Raw genomic sequence first — 15,836 nt, forward strand, 5'->3', positions numbered from 1 at the left:
AACACATCTTTCAAAATGATGCTACCTCTACAACATGGTATTCTATTTTGGGAAAATGGACATCCTACAATGTAAAAATATCATTACTCTAGCTGCTGTTACCTGATGATCACATCTAGGTCTTTATTTTGTACCTGGCTTATCTACAGTAGAGCTGTATCCAAATATATATATACATTATTCAGATTGAACAGATAATGCGTTCTAAATTGATACAGATACAAACAGGAGATGTGCACTATATAATATATATAATGTGTGTGTGTGTGTGTGTGTGTGTGTGTGTGTGTGTGTGTGTGTATATATATATATATATATATATATATATATATATATATATATATATATATATATATATATATATATATATAAATTTCTTTAGAAAACATGGCAGAAAGGCTTCTGGGATCCTACATAACACAACCAAAAAGTCACGTGAATGGGAGGTTGTATTGCTGTAATATGAAATCTTGTTAGACTAACAAAGACCACATTACATGATGGATTTACTGTGTTTATTCATGACATCCTGACAGTGCTGGTATTTCTACATCTGGGTTTTTTCCCCAGTGTTCTCCAATGTTTCTGGAGGCAGAGATATATATGACATATCATCATATTAAATTTTTAAAAAACCTTCTGATTTAGGCCACTCCCACTTCAGGTTTAAATCTGAGTTTAAGATACAAATATGAATATTTAGAGCACTAAACAGATATGTATACAGATAGTGGCATTGTGTTACAACCTAATCTACAGACTTGCATATAATTGAAACAGAATGCTTATTCACTCTCACTCATTCATTCAAGAGAGTGTCACAATACTTAAGTGTGGTGGTATAATGCAGAGATCTCTCTATTTATTATTGTGTCTAACACTGATACTTGGAAGCCAGCCATCAATAAATCAACAGCTTTCACTGGTTCATGTCCACAACACTTGTTTATTCAGCCCTGGCTTGGACACCCTGGTGACCGAAATGCAAAGAGGCAGGATTTGCTAAAGCATTTAGCCCTGGGTGAAAAATGTGGAGCATGCCCTTTTAGTAACAGGATCAGTAACTGGATCATGTCTAATCCCTTAGCTCACTAGTGAGCTGTGTATAAGAAATGTGTGCCTAGACTAAGAAGTGCTGCATCTGATTGGAGCCTGATACTATATGATGAAATTATAGGGAGAATATTTGTATGGTGGCCACAAATTGAAATGTTGACATTTTTTCCTATATAAAGTTTTGAAAACTACAGATTTTCCTGAACTGTATGTATTTATTTTCTGCATTTACAGTATCTCACCCATGTAAAATTATAACAGTCTGATTACCCAAACGTAAAAAAGGATAAAACTGCCCTTAAAGAATTATTTTTTTGAATGGGGTAATAAAATATTGATATTGCACTGGTATGTCATCGCCTGTTATACTCTCCCAACAAGGCCACTCACATCCAGCACCTCAAGAGGGTTCTGTCTCAGCTCCTCAAACATCAGCTCTATGTAAAAGGAGAAAAGTATGAGTTCCATGTGCGCACAAGGTGACTTTCCTGGGCTACATCATAGGGTCAGAGGGGGTCGCAGTGGTAACGAACTGGTCAGTGCCTACCACCATTAAAAAGTTAGTGTTTTTTGGGCTTCACCAACTTCTATTGACGCTTCATACATGGCTTCAGCAGTATAGCATCTCCACTAACCACCCTGCTCAAAAAGGGGACCAAAAAGTTGCAGTGGAACCCCTCAGAAGACCAAGCATTCTCACAACTCAAGGAAGCTTTCATCACTGCACATAACGTAAAACACCATGACCTCTCCAAGCAATTCATAGTGGAGGTAGATGCATCAGAAATGGGTGTCGGGGCCATCCTCTCACAGCACTCAGGGGAAAAGCCCAAACTCCACCCAGTGGCCTTCTTTTCTTGAAATCTGTCTTCCGTTGAAAGAAATTACAATATATGTAACGGGGAGCTCCTCGCTGTAAAGAGACTGAATTCTTGTCAGGAACACTGGGCCCTGTTCATTGCCTGCTTTGATTTTACCCTCTCCTATTGCTCAGGGTCAAAGAACATCAAAGACTCCCTCTCCCACATGTATCCAGTGCCTGCTGGGAACACTCAGAGGAGTACATCCTACCCAAACACTCACCTGGGACATTGTCAGAGATCAAGGGGGTTCAGGAAGTGGATAAAAATTTGAACCTTCTTACGGGACAAATTAATCATGTGAGCTCACACCTCCCTGGCCCTGGAACACCCCAGCACTTGCCGAACACACCAACTACTGCAAGGTAAATACTGGTGGCCACAAATGCTACAAGATATTCAAAGATTCATCTCATCCTGCTTAGTCTGCGCAAAAGCCAAAGTACTTCACACCCTTCCAGTGGACAAGCTCCTCCCACTACCTACAGGTACATCTGAAAGACCATGTTCACACCTAGCAATAGACTTCATAATCAATATTCCATCACAGGGCAAAACGGTCATCATGGTGATCATGGACCAGTTTTCCTACGCCTGATTCCTCTCCCTGGAATGCCATAAGCATTTGAAACAGCATGCGTTTCTATACTTCGGCAACCTAGAAGACATAGTGAGTGGGCATCTGTTAGCCTGACATCAGACAACCAGCCACAAGCTAACGGCCAAGTAAAGAGGGCTAACCAGAAGATTGGGCATTTCCTGTAGGCTTTCTATGCTGACAACCAGAATAACTGGGCATGATTTCTCCCATGGGCAGATTACGCAAGTACTCAGCAACCAACCTCACACCTTTCCAGTGTGTGTTGGTTTACCAGCCACCTCTGTTCTCATGGAACACCAACCCCACGGATTCACTCGCTCTGTGCTCTGGACAGCTGGTTCCAGTGGAATGAGCAAGTGTGAGAACAAACTCAACACCTAGAGCACACAGCCCAAGTCAACTTCAGGTCCCCCCCAAACCCGTGGACATCAAATGTGAGCCAGCTTACACCATAAAGGAAATCCTAGAATCATGGCAAAGAGATCATAAAATACAGTACCGGGTAGACTGAGAGGTCTATGGACCTGAGGAAAGGTGCTGGGTCTTAGCCCAGGATGTGCGCGATCCCCTAATTTGATAGCAATTCCATGCACAGCACCCTAATTGCTAGAATAGAAGAAAGCTTGCTCCCAGAGGTAACACTTCGGACGGAGGTTCTATCATGTCACGCCGTAATCTGTGTCTAACCACACTTCCCAGATGACACACACCTGGACTCATACACTCACAGTATATAAGTACTCTCACTCCACTCAATTACTGTGAAGTATACACTCCAGTCTATACTATTTTTGTAGCAGTCTATACCAAGTCATTGTTTATTGATTGTTTTTCTGGTTTTGATCTCGTTTCTGGTTTTCTCGTCTTGCTTTTGCCTGCCGTACTTCATGCTGTTTGTTCATTGCCTGACCCTTGCCTGAATCTCTACATTGTCTTAGATTACATCTCTGATTTTTTTCTGCCATTCTTAATAAAGTATTGAATACCTGCATCATGACACTAGTTTATAAGTGCAGAAGGATGGTATTAAAACAATACGTGTATCTTTTTACTACTCACACTTTGGTTGAACATGTCTGTCTCGCGACGTAGAGTTGTGTACTGGAGCAGGTGCTGCTGTATCATCTCCACCCTCTCCACCTCAAGCCTTTCCAACTCCTGCAGAAAACAATCGGCATATGAGCATGTCCTAGAATATTATGTAACACGGTATGGTTATAAACTGTTCAGGTGATACTGGAATCTACAGATTAGAATGAAGTAACTACAACAATTCTGTACAGTGGAAATGAGCTATGAGATTACAGAAAATGGATGTTGTAGTTCCAGCCAGTGCAGGCTACAGTCCAAATAAATGGTTTAAATGTAGAAGTATAAGTTTAATTACCAAACTTGTTGTGACCATCTCTTCAAACCACTTAGATTGGGCTTGATTGTAGAGATCCACACATCGCATCAGGTCATCACCTATAGCAGACAAAACAAACATTCCTGTAGTACTGTAGTCATGCTTATAGAGCCACAGACTCAGAGCTACTTCATACCAGCAGGGGACAGTCACACCTCATTCTTTTAAAAACAATAGTCACTGGAAAATACCAAAGAAAAAATATTTCTGCAAAGGAAACATGATGGTATGGTTAAGATTGAGACAAGAAAATATTCAACCCTATAAACAAAGTGACATAACCATTTATATTATATGGGAATGAGATGGTGACTTTTTAATGATGTTTGCCTAAATAATTGGGACAGGCAGGCAGTGTCTAACCATGAATGATGTTTCCTATTTACAGGGTGAACTGTGTGTGTGTGTGTGTGTGTGTGTCTGTCTGTCAGTCTGTCTGTCTGCCAGTAGGGCTACACTTCTGAGCTCATCAGCAGAAAAAAGGAATAGGCAGGTGAGACTGCATGTTGACACTTTTACATTGAAATGTGCAATGTACGTCAGAGTATAATGCAGAGAAGGAATTCAGTAATGATTGCTGCTTAACCAAAGCTGCAAGGTGATTTTTTTTCAGTTAAATGCAGCTGTACATTTAGTGTATACTGACGTTCATAATAAACTGTGTCTTGCCTAATTATTCACCCCCAGTGAACTCCACATTCCATAGTGTTACAACCGGGAACTGAGTTTACAAATTTAAGTCAAAAAAGTCATAAATGTTGAGATTACATAAGTATTTGCCCCACTGGTGTGAAAACCCTAAAATAGTTACTGCTGCAACCAGTTGCCATAAAAATCAAATAATTTGTTTATTAAAGCAATTAAAGTGTCACAATCTCAGTATAAATACACTTGTTCCTGAAAGAACCTAGTTTGTTAAAGAACATACCTAATCAAGCAGCATCATGAAAACTAATTTGCTATCGAAACAAGTCCAGGAAAAAGTTCTGGAAAAGTATCAATCAGGGTTTGGTTATTTAAAAAACTGTAAGTATTCCTTGGGGCACCATTAAATCCAGTATTTATTTAAAAAACAAACAAACAAACAAACAAACAAACAAAAAAAAACAACGAAGAATACAGCATAACTGTGACTCTACTTAGAGGAGACCATCCACCAAAATTCAATGACCAGGTAAAGATGACAGTTTGTTAGAGAAGCAACCAAAGTTCAAGGGGGTGAATACATATGCAATCCATTTTATAAGGTTTAAACGTAATACACAGCATTCCGTAATTTGATAGTATGAAACACTCATAATACCAGTTGGTACACCGGTTGAATATGTAACTACAAGTATTGCATGGATGCTGAACCTCAGATCTTAATATGGTAAGCTCAGTCTGTGTCTCACAAAGGTATCTGTGATACTCTTCCGTTATAATCTAAATCCCTCACACACTTTATTCAGAGTTTAAGTAAGCACACCTACTGAGTTAATACAGAGACTGCACACATCAGTGTTCAGACCTCAGAATTATCTAAAGATTTAAGTGCTCAGACAGGGTGGAGGTGTGTCTCAGTCCTCTGCTATATAGACTTAGAACTTTTTTTTTTTCTTGTGCAAGGTACATGCCAACAAGAAGTTGTAATAAACATGCACTGGTCAATAAAATGAAACAGAATTGATCACAGCAACTATATAGTGTAAAATAAAAGTGCCTAAAAATGCAAATCTGTGCAACTTCTTGGTTGTATTTTTATTGTAATTTGGTCACTTACGTTATGGACATGCCCCCAAAGGCCCTTTCATGTCACCCTGATCTTAAATGCTTAAAATGCAAACATGCCAAAAGAAATAAAATGAGTAAACATGGGAGTTTTAAGATGGAGAAATGTCAAGGGTCGTCAAGTTAATGCTATAAACTAGTATGCTGTTTGGATCAATGACATCTGTGTTTATAGCTAAGTCAAGGAATAAACAAATCATTCCAGTGTTTTTATAGTTTGTTTTGTATAGCCCATAGGCATCTGAGTTGTTGTAATTTGTTGTATTTCACCATGCAGTGTCTTTGGGCAATAAAATAAACATGATGGAAAAAAAATTGATGTCCTCAGATTTGGGGTCAAGATATAATCACTGGATTACATGAACATTTTTCAATGGATAGCAATAGAATAGATAGCAATATGAAAGAGAAAGTTATTACAGAACATATAATGTTCAGTGAATATCTAATCACCAGCTTTGAATATGTCCCTGGTGCACTGTCTAATTTCAGATCCTTAAGCAGATACTAAACTGCTCTTCTTTGTATGCCTACACACATCTTCTGCCTGGGCTCTGACTGGGAGATAATACTCTCCCATGGTGCATCAGACAGTTCAAAGCTTTGAAAAGCTGCATCCTGCAGGTTCCACATCCCATCCTGTTCAATAGTGCTGACTGACCAGCATTGAAATCTAGCACTGATAGTCCTCACTTGGTGAGGGCAGACGTTTTGTGAGCTCAACTGCTTTTTACTTCCTCTCTATGGCTATTATCCAACTGTATCTGCACCGGATCTCCAGTTTTCAGCTATCTGAAGTGAACAGAACCTGGCTCCTTTAAAATGTTGGATCCTGGCAATGAGGTTTCAACTCTTACACAGGCACAACAGTGTCCGCTAACTGATTTCACACTAGAGTGATTATATATATATATATATATATATATATATATATATATATATATATATATATATATATATATATATATATATATATATATATATATATATATATATATAATATATTTAAAAAACTGCTTACTTATGTGCAAATATGGAACACTAGATAATGGCAGGCTTATTTCAGCGGCCATTATCAAGAGGAGGAGATTGATAGGAGAGTAGAACGTCTTGAGCTCAGTAGTGAACAAATTTCATCAATTTTTATTCATATTGCAGGAATCTGTATCTGCACATTTAAATCAGTTCTATCATTTTTAGACTCGGAACACAATGGTTACAAAAAGCAAAGTCACTGAAAACTTTGATCTGAACTGTTGCTTAGTGGTCATGATCACATTGTAAGTGAAAAAAAGCAATAATTGCAAAGTTGCTAGAAAACCTCTGACCTGCTTGAGTGGATTTCCGTCGAGCCTTCTTGATGTCCTCTTCAGTCTTGTTGCTCAGTTTGATCTCCAGTTGCTGCGTCTTCACCTCCAGGTCCTTCTGCCTATCTGCCAGAGCCTTACGGGCCTACAGCGACACAGTTGGCGCGGCACAAGGCAGACATGAATATATCGCCCGTTATTTATCAAATTTTTAACTGGATTGCATCCAGCATCTCTTTTTGTGTTGTCTTTCCTATTATATGTATTGTCTTTCCTATATCAGCAGAAATTAAAGTATATAAATGCTGGCCTATTTCCCACCAATATCGAAAATTGATTAAGTCCCCCAAATGAATAGTAACACTGTGTCAGGATTATCACCCACTTCTGTTGCTTTGGCTCATTTTGTCAAAGAATTCAAACGCTTTTGTTTTTTTCCTGACAAAACAACTCTAGTGTTACCGTCAAAGCCATACACAAGTTAAGTATTTGTCATATACTAGTAGTGTTTCTTATAGTATAAGTATTAGCAAGTAAAATTATTGGCAAGGTGCATTTTTCACCATTATTAGCACAATGTGTCTGACAGCACTTAGCATGCAATTATCAAACCAATCAGTCATGTGGCAGAAGTATAATACATAAAATCATGCCCATACAGGTCAAGTGCAATGTTCACCTCAAACATAAGAACCGGGAAAAAATGTGATTAAAACGACTTTGACTGTGGCATGGTTGTTGGTGCCAAATGGGCTGGTATTTTAGACACTGCTGATCCTGGTATTTTCACACACAACAGTCTCTGGAGTTTACACAGAATGGTGTGGGGGGGCATTGGCAGTTCTGCAAGTGGAAATGCGCTGTTGATGAGAAAGGAAGAGAAGAATGTCCAGACTGGTTCAAGTTGACAGGAAAACTAGAGTAACTCAAATAACCACTCTTTACAACTGTGGTGAGCAGAAAATCATCTCAGAACACACCTGTCAAAGCACAGCAGAAGACCACAGTAGATTCCACACTTGTCAGCCCGCAGCGGGCACAGGTGAAGATAGGAAAAAGACCAGCCAATATTTTTCCAATCCTCAACTATCCAGTATTGTAACTGAACCTCCTGACCTGTATCTGCATAATGTTATGCATTGTGCTACTGCCACAAGCTATGTACCTAAATACAGTTAGATAAGTAGCATTCTCTGTGTGAAACTAGAACAGCAGTTGACTACTTATCATTTTTGAAGTTTCAGCCTGAAACAGAATGGTCTACATACTACAGCATGTTAAATTCTCCACTATTAAACCGCTATTCTCCTGTTGATTTCTGGTGAGGAGAACAACATGGATCGCTGTCATGAGTTGAGCCCAACGCCTCACCCAACCACCTGCTGTGGATGAGGGAATCTGGGCACAGATACAGTATGGTGAGGTGGTGGTGATGCATACAGCACAATCTGTTAAAGCTATGGTTGCTTGCATATATTTGGGCAACATTTAAAGATATTTGAGCACAAAAGAAAATATGAGTAAATAAAAAATATAAACTAAAAAAAAACCTCATAAAATTTTCTGTCAGGTAAAAATGTACCCCACAGCATAATGGCATTATAAGCATATCATAATCACAGATGTCACACAAGTCATGTCCAATCTTATAGCAGTGTTATGTAACCATTCCCTGAAACCATCCCCTGCATAGCTGACATTTTACAATTTACATGCTAATATTTTTTCCCCTACATTTGCCTTGGTTACCATATCTTTTATTACAGATATTATGGTACATAACTTACAATTACTGTCCAAGCGTAAGACATATTCAAACATGGCCTCAAAAAAAAACAACAAAAAAAAACTATTTACTATCTGTTTTAATTAATTCAATGTAATAATACCTAAGCTAACTAAAGCCCACTTAGCAAAAAATTGGTATGTTATATAAGCTACAATGACATCAAACATTTACCCTGATGTCATGACAATAGCAATAACATGTTTCATCACTTGAAATAATCAGATACTAGCATGTTCTTGGTGGCTGTATTCTGGATGTGTTACAACATATGTTATGACTGAGATCATAAAGTGCATACCTTATTATAAAACATGTACTATAGGAAATCTTAGGAAGAACAATTAGGGACAATTATGGGAATGGCAACATGACACTCATATCACTGGATGCAAACTGCCATGGCAGATCACCTCAGCATACGACATGCTGACACGTAATGTGTTTATGATATGGTTTCAGCATTAAAGGATTCAAGTAAGTTTAAAAGATCAAATGATATAAATATAGGTAATAATACTCTAAAAACTTGTCTCAAGAGAGCTCTCAGTTTATTTATAGAGAAAATGATAATGGAGTTTACAAAAAACTTGCAAGTTAAAACATACCTTCTCTACGGCAGCATAACGACTGACCAGCTGTTTCCTCAGGTCAGCAATGTGGTGGTCATATTTCTTCATGTCCTTCTTGAAATTGTCCCCCCTGAATGTTAGCAGTGGCTTCTCCACCTCGCACTGAAGCTGTAAGGTGGAAGTGGGAAGGTTGGTATGAAGAGAAAAAACTCATTACACTCATAACCAGTCCTTACCCACGGCCCACTCACCCCACAGTACTGTCATCCATACACCTGTGTAGGTGTAGGCTAGTGTAGGTTCTGTATTCACACAAGTACTGTACACGAGTGTGTGTGTGTGTGTGTGTGTGTGTGTGTGTGTGTGTGTGTGTATGAAAAAGGACCCATCTATTGTGGATGGATTTTTAGTGGGTCGTTGTGTATCAATGTTTGTATCCAACTTCCTTGCTGTGTATGTCTCTACAGGATTAGTGCTACAGATGTAATGAGTTGCTGCTTCCTGCTGCTAGGCTTCGCCTTATTATAGGAGAGATTTATTTGGACCATGGACAGAGTTACAGTCTCAGCAATAATTTCATTCTAGGAGAGCTCCAACTTTTTCTTTGTGTCTCTAGTCAAGAAAGTTCTATGAATAATACCTGTTTATAGTAGCTAATGCTAAAAAAAAATCTTTCTGAGCATTTTGCTACTCTCATTATAAATAGTAAAGAGTATATTTACTATATTTACACACAAGCCTTTCCAAATATTTGTGTGTACACATATCTGGACAGATAGTTTTATCTGATTACAAATTGGTTAGGCTTATGTCCATTTCTCTATGGTTCGCAAGTTGTACCTATCCAACAACTTGAGTATACAATTACTCTGTTAATTAGGTTATCCAACAACCTAACTCATATGGGTTCTTCTTCACAGCATGACATTTCCTTTGAATGTGTATTTTATAGACAAAACTATATTTGTGCTGGTTCCTACCTTTGAGGAGAATTTGAGATGGACCTCTGCTTCATCAGCCAAACTCTTCTTTAGCTGGCCCCAAGCCTCTCCAAGTGTCCTACAACGAAGCCAGTATAAGCACTGCAGTGAAATAATGCTATAATACATCTATACAAACACACATGCATCATTCAACCACTATACACACCCACACACAGACAGACGCCTGCCACTATCTGGCTCTACATACCCCTCTTCTTGAGCAGCAAGCGGGATCTGGGAAAGCTTGGAGAGGTTCTTGGCATACTCTTCTTCAATCTTTATTCTAGTGCAGACAGAATGTGCGATGAATAACAGTCAGAACTGGCTGTCCCAGTGTACAGTACTGCAAACAACTGAGTTACTGACCATAAATCTGGTATCATAATTCTGCTGGCTACACCTGCTGAATTGATGAGTTTCCTGTTAATAATTTAAATAACCCACAATACGGGCATGAGGTACACATTTGCAGTGACAACACTTGAGGAGAATAAGCCATAGGCAGAGTTGTGCAATAGGCCACCCATGTCCTGATGTAAGCAAAGAGACGGTGAGTCACTCTTCCCTAAGAAAGAAACCATGGGATTGAGTAAAGAAACCACTGACAATGAAACAGCTTCCGCAAGAGCATCCTTCAATTTGTCTTGCACAGGGCCATAAAAGTGATTATGACAATGTCTGTGATGGACTGCTTTAACTGAAAACTAGCTGAGTGACAAAAGAATTACGTAAATGAAATCGTTGCTGTAGTATCCACCAAGAAGTTCTAGGTAGTGCACTGGGGATATATTTTTTCCACAGATGTCATCAGGTTTCATAATGCCTCATCCCAGCATGCTACCCTGTATAACTCAAATCCCACAGAACAGTGAGGTCAAGGTTTGTGCGTGTAAAAAAAAAGAAATAAAAAAAAACACATGCCAACTTGGTCTCAGCTGCAAAAAAGTGCAAGCTGCATTACTAACAGGGTTTGTGGAGGATTGTGTATTTCACATGAGCAAAATAAAATGAGTAGTTTGTGTTGCATGTTTGCCTTAATGAATATGCAATTTGCTGCTGGCAGAGTCAATTGAAATAGATTCATTTAGCACCTGAAATCTGATTTATTAAACCTGAAAGTGACTTAAAATATTAATATGACTGAAAAGCAAGTATTATAAATTATGCCTCAGTATCTGAAATGTTTCTTAAAATGATGTCGGTACATTACCATGACAAAAGCCTAATTATATTATTGTTTCTTGCATGTGAAAATATTTACTAAGCACTTTTATAAGGAGTCTCCAGTGTCAGTGATTTGTAAAAGTCAGAGGTAAATCTGTATGATTCTTTAAAAAGTCTTCAGAGTAGAGGGCTGAATTTATTAATGAAAAAAGAGAGAGGGAAGAACTTATAGCTTATACCTGCTATAAAGTTAGCAATAAACAAGAACTAACTTCTTTCATGGACGTTCCCCAACATTACATATAGCTGTGAATTAATAGAAATGTCTTAGTGTTTGGTGAATTGCTCTGGTATAAGAGGAACAAAATGCTTTATGTGCTGTTATTTGGAAAATAATTTACTTTGGGTGTTTTAACAGATTTCACCATTCAGTCATTGATTATTTTCAGCAAACGCTCTTGTGTTTCATTACTTATTAGGGCCTAAATGTTTTAACATTAATTGCAATGAACCACAAATACTACATGAATGCTTCAGTTTGAATCTTCTGCACATATTTTTTTTTTGCACTGACGTCTGCTGTGTACATGTGTAAATATGTGTGGTGTGTATGTGACTACTGACTAGGTACACATAATAGTGGGGTTTTTTCTTGGTACTCTAGCACCCAGATTTCCTCTTTAGTATCAACAAAAGTCAATAAAACATATCTCACTGACATGAACTTTCAAATTTGGGCGGTAATTAGCATTTGTCTCGTGGTCCTTTATTTGAATATGCTTTAGAATTTCTTGAATCTGGTGTTTCTGTAGCATACCTACAAAAACCAAATAAGTCTGCTAAGGTAAAGAAATGTCCATGGAGTGTGAGAGATTGGCATACCTTTCCCTAATGAATTCAGCCATCTCTTTCTGCATCTGTTTGCCCTTCAGCTGTTTCTGCAGTAGAACCTCGAAGCCCGATACCGTGGTCGTCCCCTGAGGGTCCTTCTTATCGGCCTAAAGATAGATAGAACGATAAATCAATACACATGCATACACTTGTTTGTCGTGAGGTATTTATTCTTACTTCTGTATTACTATAGGTAAATAATACTAGACCTACACATAACCCGAACCACAGCTTCAATAACAAAAAGAAAATATTTGCCTTTATTTTTTTAAATTCAAGCTGCTTTTTTATTGTCTGGGGTACATATCTTATTTATGAGAACCAGTCAAATGTCCTCATAAAGGGGTAAACATCACCCCAACCTCTGAGACAAACATACACACACCTCAACCACAAGTGTTTGTGTATGTGTGTGTGTGTGTGTGTGTGTGTGGGTAAGTAGGTGAGTCAGTGAGTAAGGGGACAAGCTTGTATGAATCAGAGGGTGTGTGTGGGCATGACATCACGTGTGGGGCTGTACGTGATTCAGGAGAGAGTGTTTCATCCCATGAGTAATTGTGCATGTGCGTATGTATGTGGAGGTGTTTGATGCACAAGCATAGATGTTCACCTGTGACTGAGTTCTTTTGTAAAACAACACAAACCAAGCAATAAAAACCTTTGACTACAGCTCTGTGTGTGTGTGTGTTTGTGTGTGTGTGTGTGTGTAGCTTGCTGCACTGACAGCCACTGACGTGTCTCCTCACACACAGCAGAGGCATCACGTACTCTTCTCACATTTAATCTGAGGGATGTAATGCTCACTGAACCGAAGAATGCCTTGTGGCTACACACACCTTCACATACAAACTGAAATCTTATTGCAATAATGAGAACTCCTCACAAATTCCTCTTCTATCAGCATGCAGTACTTCGTATGTGTCTTGCTGTTTTGGGTTTGTGTGATATGCTTGTGTTGACCATGTGCCATGTGTTTTGGTTTTAGTCCTGTATCCTCCCCTGTCCCATCATTGGTTGATTCCCACACTGTGTTCACCAGTTGTGCTCAGCATTGTTCCCTCTAATCTACACATGTCTGATGATGCTTCCATGCAGAAAAAATTAAATCCATGCAGATCAGCAACAAAACATGTGTATAAAAAAGTTAGTCAGTCGGAGTAATTGACAAATGACAGTTCAGACAAGCCACTGGCACACTTGAGTCTCACATTGACAACATTTTGACAAAATTTTTATTATTATTTACAAATTATTTTTTTAAAAGTCCAAACAGGAACGAATGTCAAAACTGTAATAGTCCTGCTGCCTTCCAGATTCAGTTCCAACCCAAAATAATGCTAGATTATTAGTAGGGCTGCAACTAACTATTATTTTCATAATCGATTAGTTGGCCGATTATTTTTTCAATTGATCGATCAATCGAATGGGGCGGGGCAAGCTTTCAGTACCATTTCTTCTTTTATTTAAAATTAAACCCACAAACTGAGTGTTACAAATATAAACTTCAGACTAAAACTTTACACAACTGTTTGTCTAATTATATAAGACTGAAAAGAACCCAATACATACAGACACACATCAGAATATATATTATTCATTTAGGACTGTAGGTTAATTCAGTGCCATAAAAAAATGCATAAATACTGATATATGTATGTGTGTGTGTGTGTGTGTGTGTGTGTGTGTGTGTATATATATATATATATATATATATATATATATATATATATATATGTGTATATATATATATATATATATATATATATATATATATATATATATATATATATACACACACACACGCATTATATATATAAAATATATAATAGTATATATGCATTACTATTTATGGATGCACAAAAAGCACTGAATTAAACTACAGTCCTAATTTAATAATAACAACTCTTTCATTGCACCTCGTGGTTCCTGTTACTCATTGCCTTTAGACATTTTATTGTACTTGTCTTTACTTTTGATCATAGTGTTTTAATTAGACATTACAGATCTTACTCGCGCTCCACTCTGTATCACCGCGTCTATACTGCACGTGAGGAGCAACGGGGACTAATGGATCACTTCCGTTATAATAAAGAACATAAATTACACTGATACAGCATATAATGTCAATAAACTTAAATTAAACTAAACCTTTTAAGCATTACTGTCGTGCTGCTGCTTCACAAACTCCGCTTTATAAGGTTTTATCTTCTCCGCGGTGTTTAATATAAAATACTGCTCTGCCTTAGAGGACTTGGAGGTTGCACATTTTCGTCCTCAGTCACTTGACAATTTCGACTCTGTCTGATGGTCATTGAGAGAAAAGAAAGTCATGTACGGTGATCCTGGGTATTAGGCTAAAGCTAGTGCCGTCGCATTACGTGAGTGTGACGTCATGTAGGAAGTGGCTTATACTTCCGGTTAGTAAAAAAAACGCTAGTGTTCCATTTGAGATGATATTACCTTTCTAAAATCCACACACTAGATGTCAGTACATAGTGCATAGTGTAAGTGTACACAACTTTAGTATTTACTCTACGAATCCTGTTTTCAGTACAGAAGTAACGTAATGAGTAAATCTCCCCTGTGCCGCGCGCAGACCAACTAATCGATAATGAGGTTCGTTGACAACAATTTTCATAATCGATTATTATCGATTTTATCGATTAGTTGTTGCAGCTCTAATTACTAGCTACATTAGCTGTGAACTTAACAAGCCATGTAAAATGTTTTACATCTCTGATAATCATCTGTTAAATCGTGTCATCATAGCAGTGCTGCTGAGTGCTGTCTTCCCAGACTAGCTGGCTAATTCCAACCAGGCAGGGTCAGAACAGCCGCATTCGGCTTATGGGGTATTTCTGCTCAAATGGCAGAATGGTCTTCTCAGCAAGAAATAAAATTAGCCCTTAATTAGCTAGCCTGGAAATTCACTGTTGTGTCACCATCTTGTTGTGAAGCCTTCCTGATAAGCATCATGTATTTTATGATGTTAGTCCAAGCTATCCTGTGTTCTGTTTCTTATTACTTCTTGTTTTTCCCCCCAATTGCGATTAATGGATCATCCTAGTTTAATACTGTCTGCCAGTGTTTTAAACAATCATATGGACATTAACAATAATACTTGTACTTCCCCTAATACATACGATACTTACACACTTGTACCCTATCTTCATTAACCACATGTTACTGACCACAATACTTGGTGTATACTGTATATAATGTAAAATAAAGGATAAAGGGAAGAGGTGTAGTATAACATTCGATGCATTTTTTTTCCCCTTTACAAAATACCTTAACACCCATCCCCTCCCTCATTTTCTCTTACCCAAAAATAGTCACAGTAGCTCCACTCATTGGGTTTGAGGAGTTGCTGCTCAGGCGTAGACTGTGCCAATGGGAATGTGACGAAGTTGATCTACAGAGTGATGGAGTAGAAAA

At 38.1% G+C, this 15,836-nt stretch overlaps 1 protein-coding gene across 5 annotated transcripts in view; it reads right to left on the reverse strand.

Annotated features, from left to right (window-relative positions):
* The window catches only part of gas7a (growth arrest-specific 7a), a 44,649-nt gene that overhangs the window by 3,615 nt on the left and 25,198 nt on the right, over window positions 1–15,836 (reverse strand). For 4 of the 5 annotated variants that reach the window (XM_017461555.3, XM_047149646.2, XM_017461583.3 and 1 more), the window contains 8 exons: window positions 15,724–15,813; window positions 12,390–12,505; window positions 10,552–10,626; window positions 10,341–10,419; window positions 9,397–9,528; window positions 7,024–7,147; window positions 3,905–3,984; window positions 3,577–3,675 (listed from right to left, as the gene is read on the reverse strand). In XM_017461555.3, coding sequence (XP_017317044.2) covers window positions 3,577–3,675; window positions 3,905–3,984; window positions 7,024–7,147; window positions 9,397–9,528; window positions 10,341–10,419; window positions 10,552–10,626; window positions 12,390–12,505; window positions 15,724–15,813 — 795 coding nt within the window. Of the gene's footprint in view, window positions 1–387; window positions 1,494–3,576; window positions 3,676–3,904; window positions 3,985–7,023; window positions 7,148–9,396; window positions 9,529–10,340; window positions 10,420–10,551; window positions 10,627–12,389; window positions 12,506–15,723; window positions 15,814–15,836 lie in introns of those variants that run through there. The other variant, XM_053674961.1, reaches the window with a different exon arrangement.

Source organism: Ictalurus punctatus, chromosome 2 (assembly GCF_001660625.3).
Source record: "Ictalurus punctatus breed USDA103 chromosome 2, Coco_2.0, whole genome shotgun sequence".
Taxonomy (NCBI): Eukaryota; Metazoa; Chordata; class Actinopteri; order Siluriformes; family Ictaluridae; genus Ictalurus; species Ictalurus punctatus.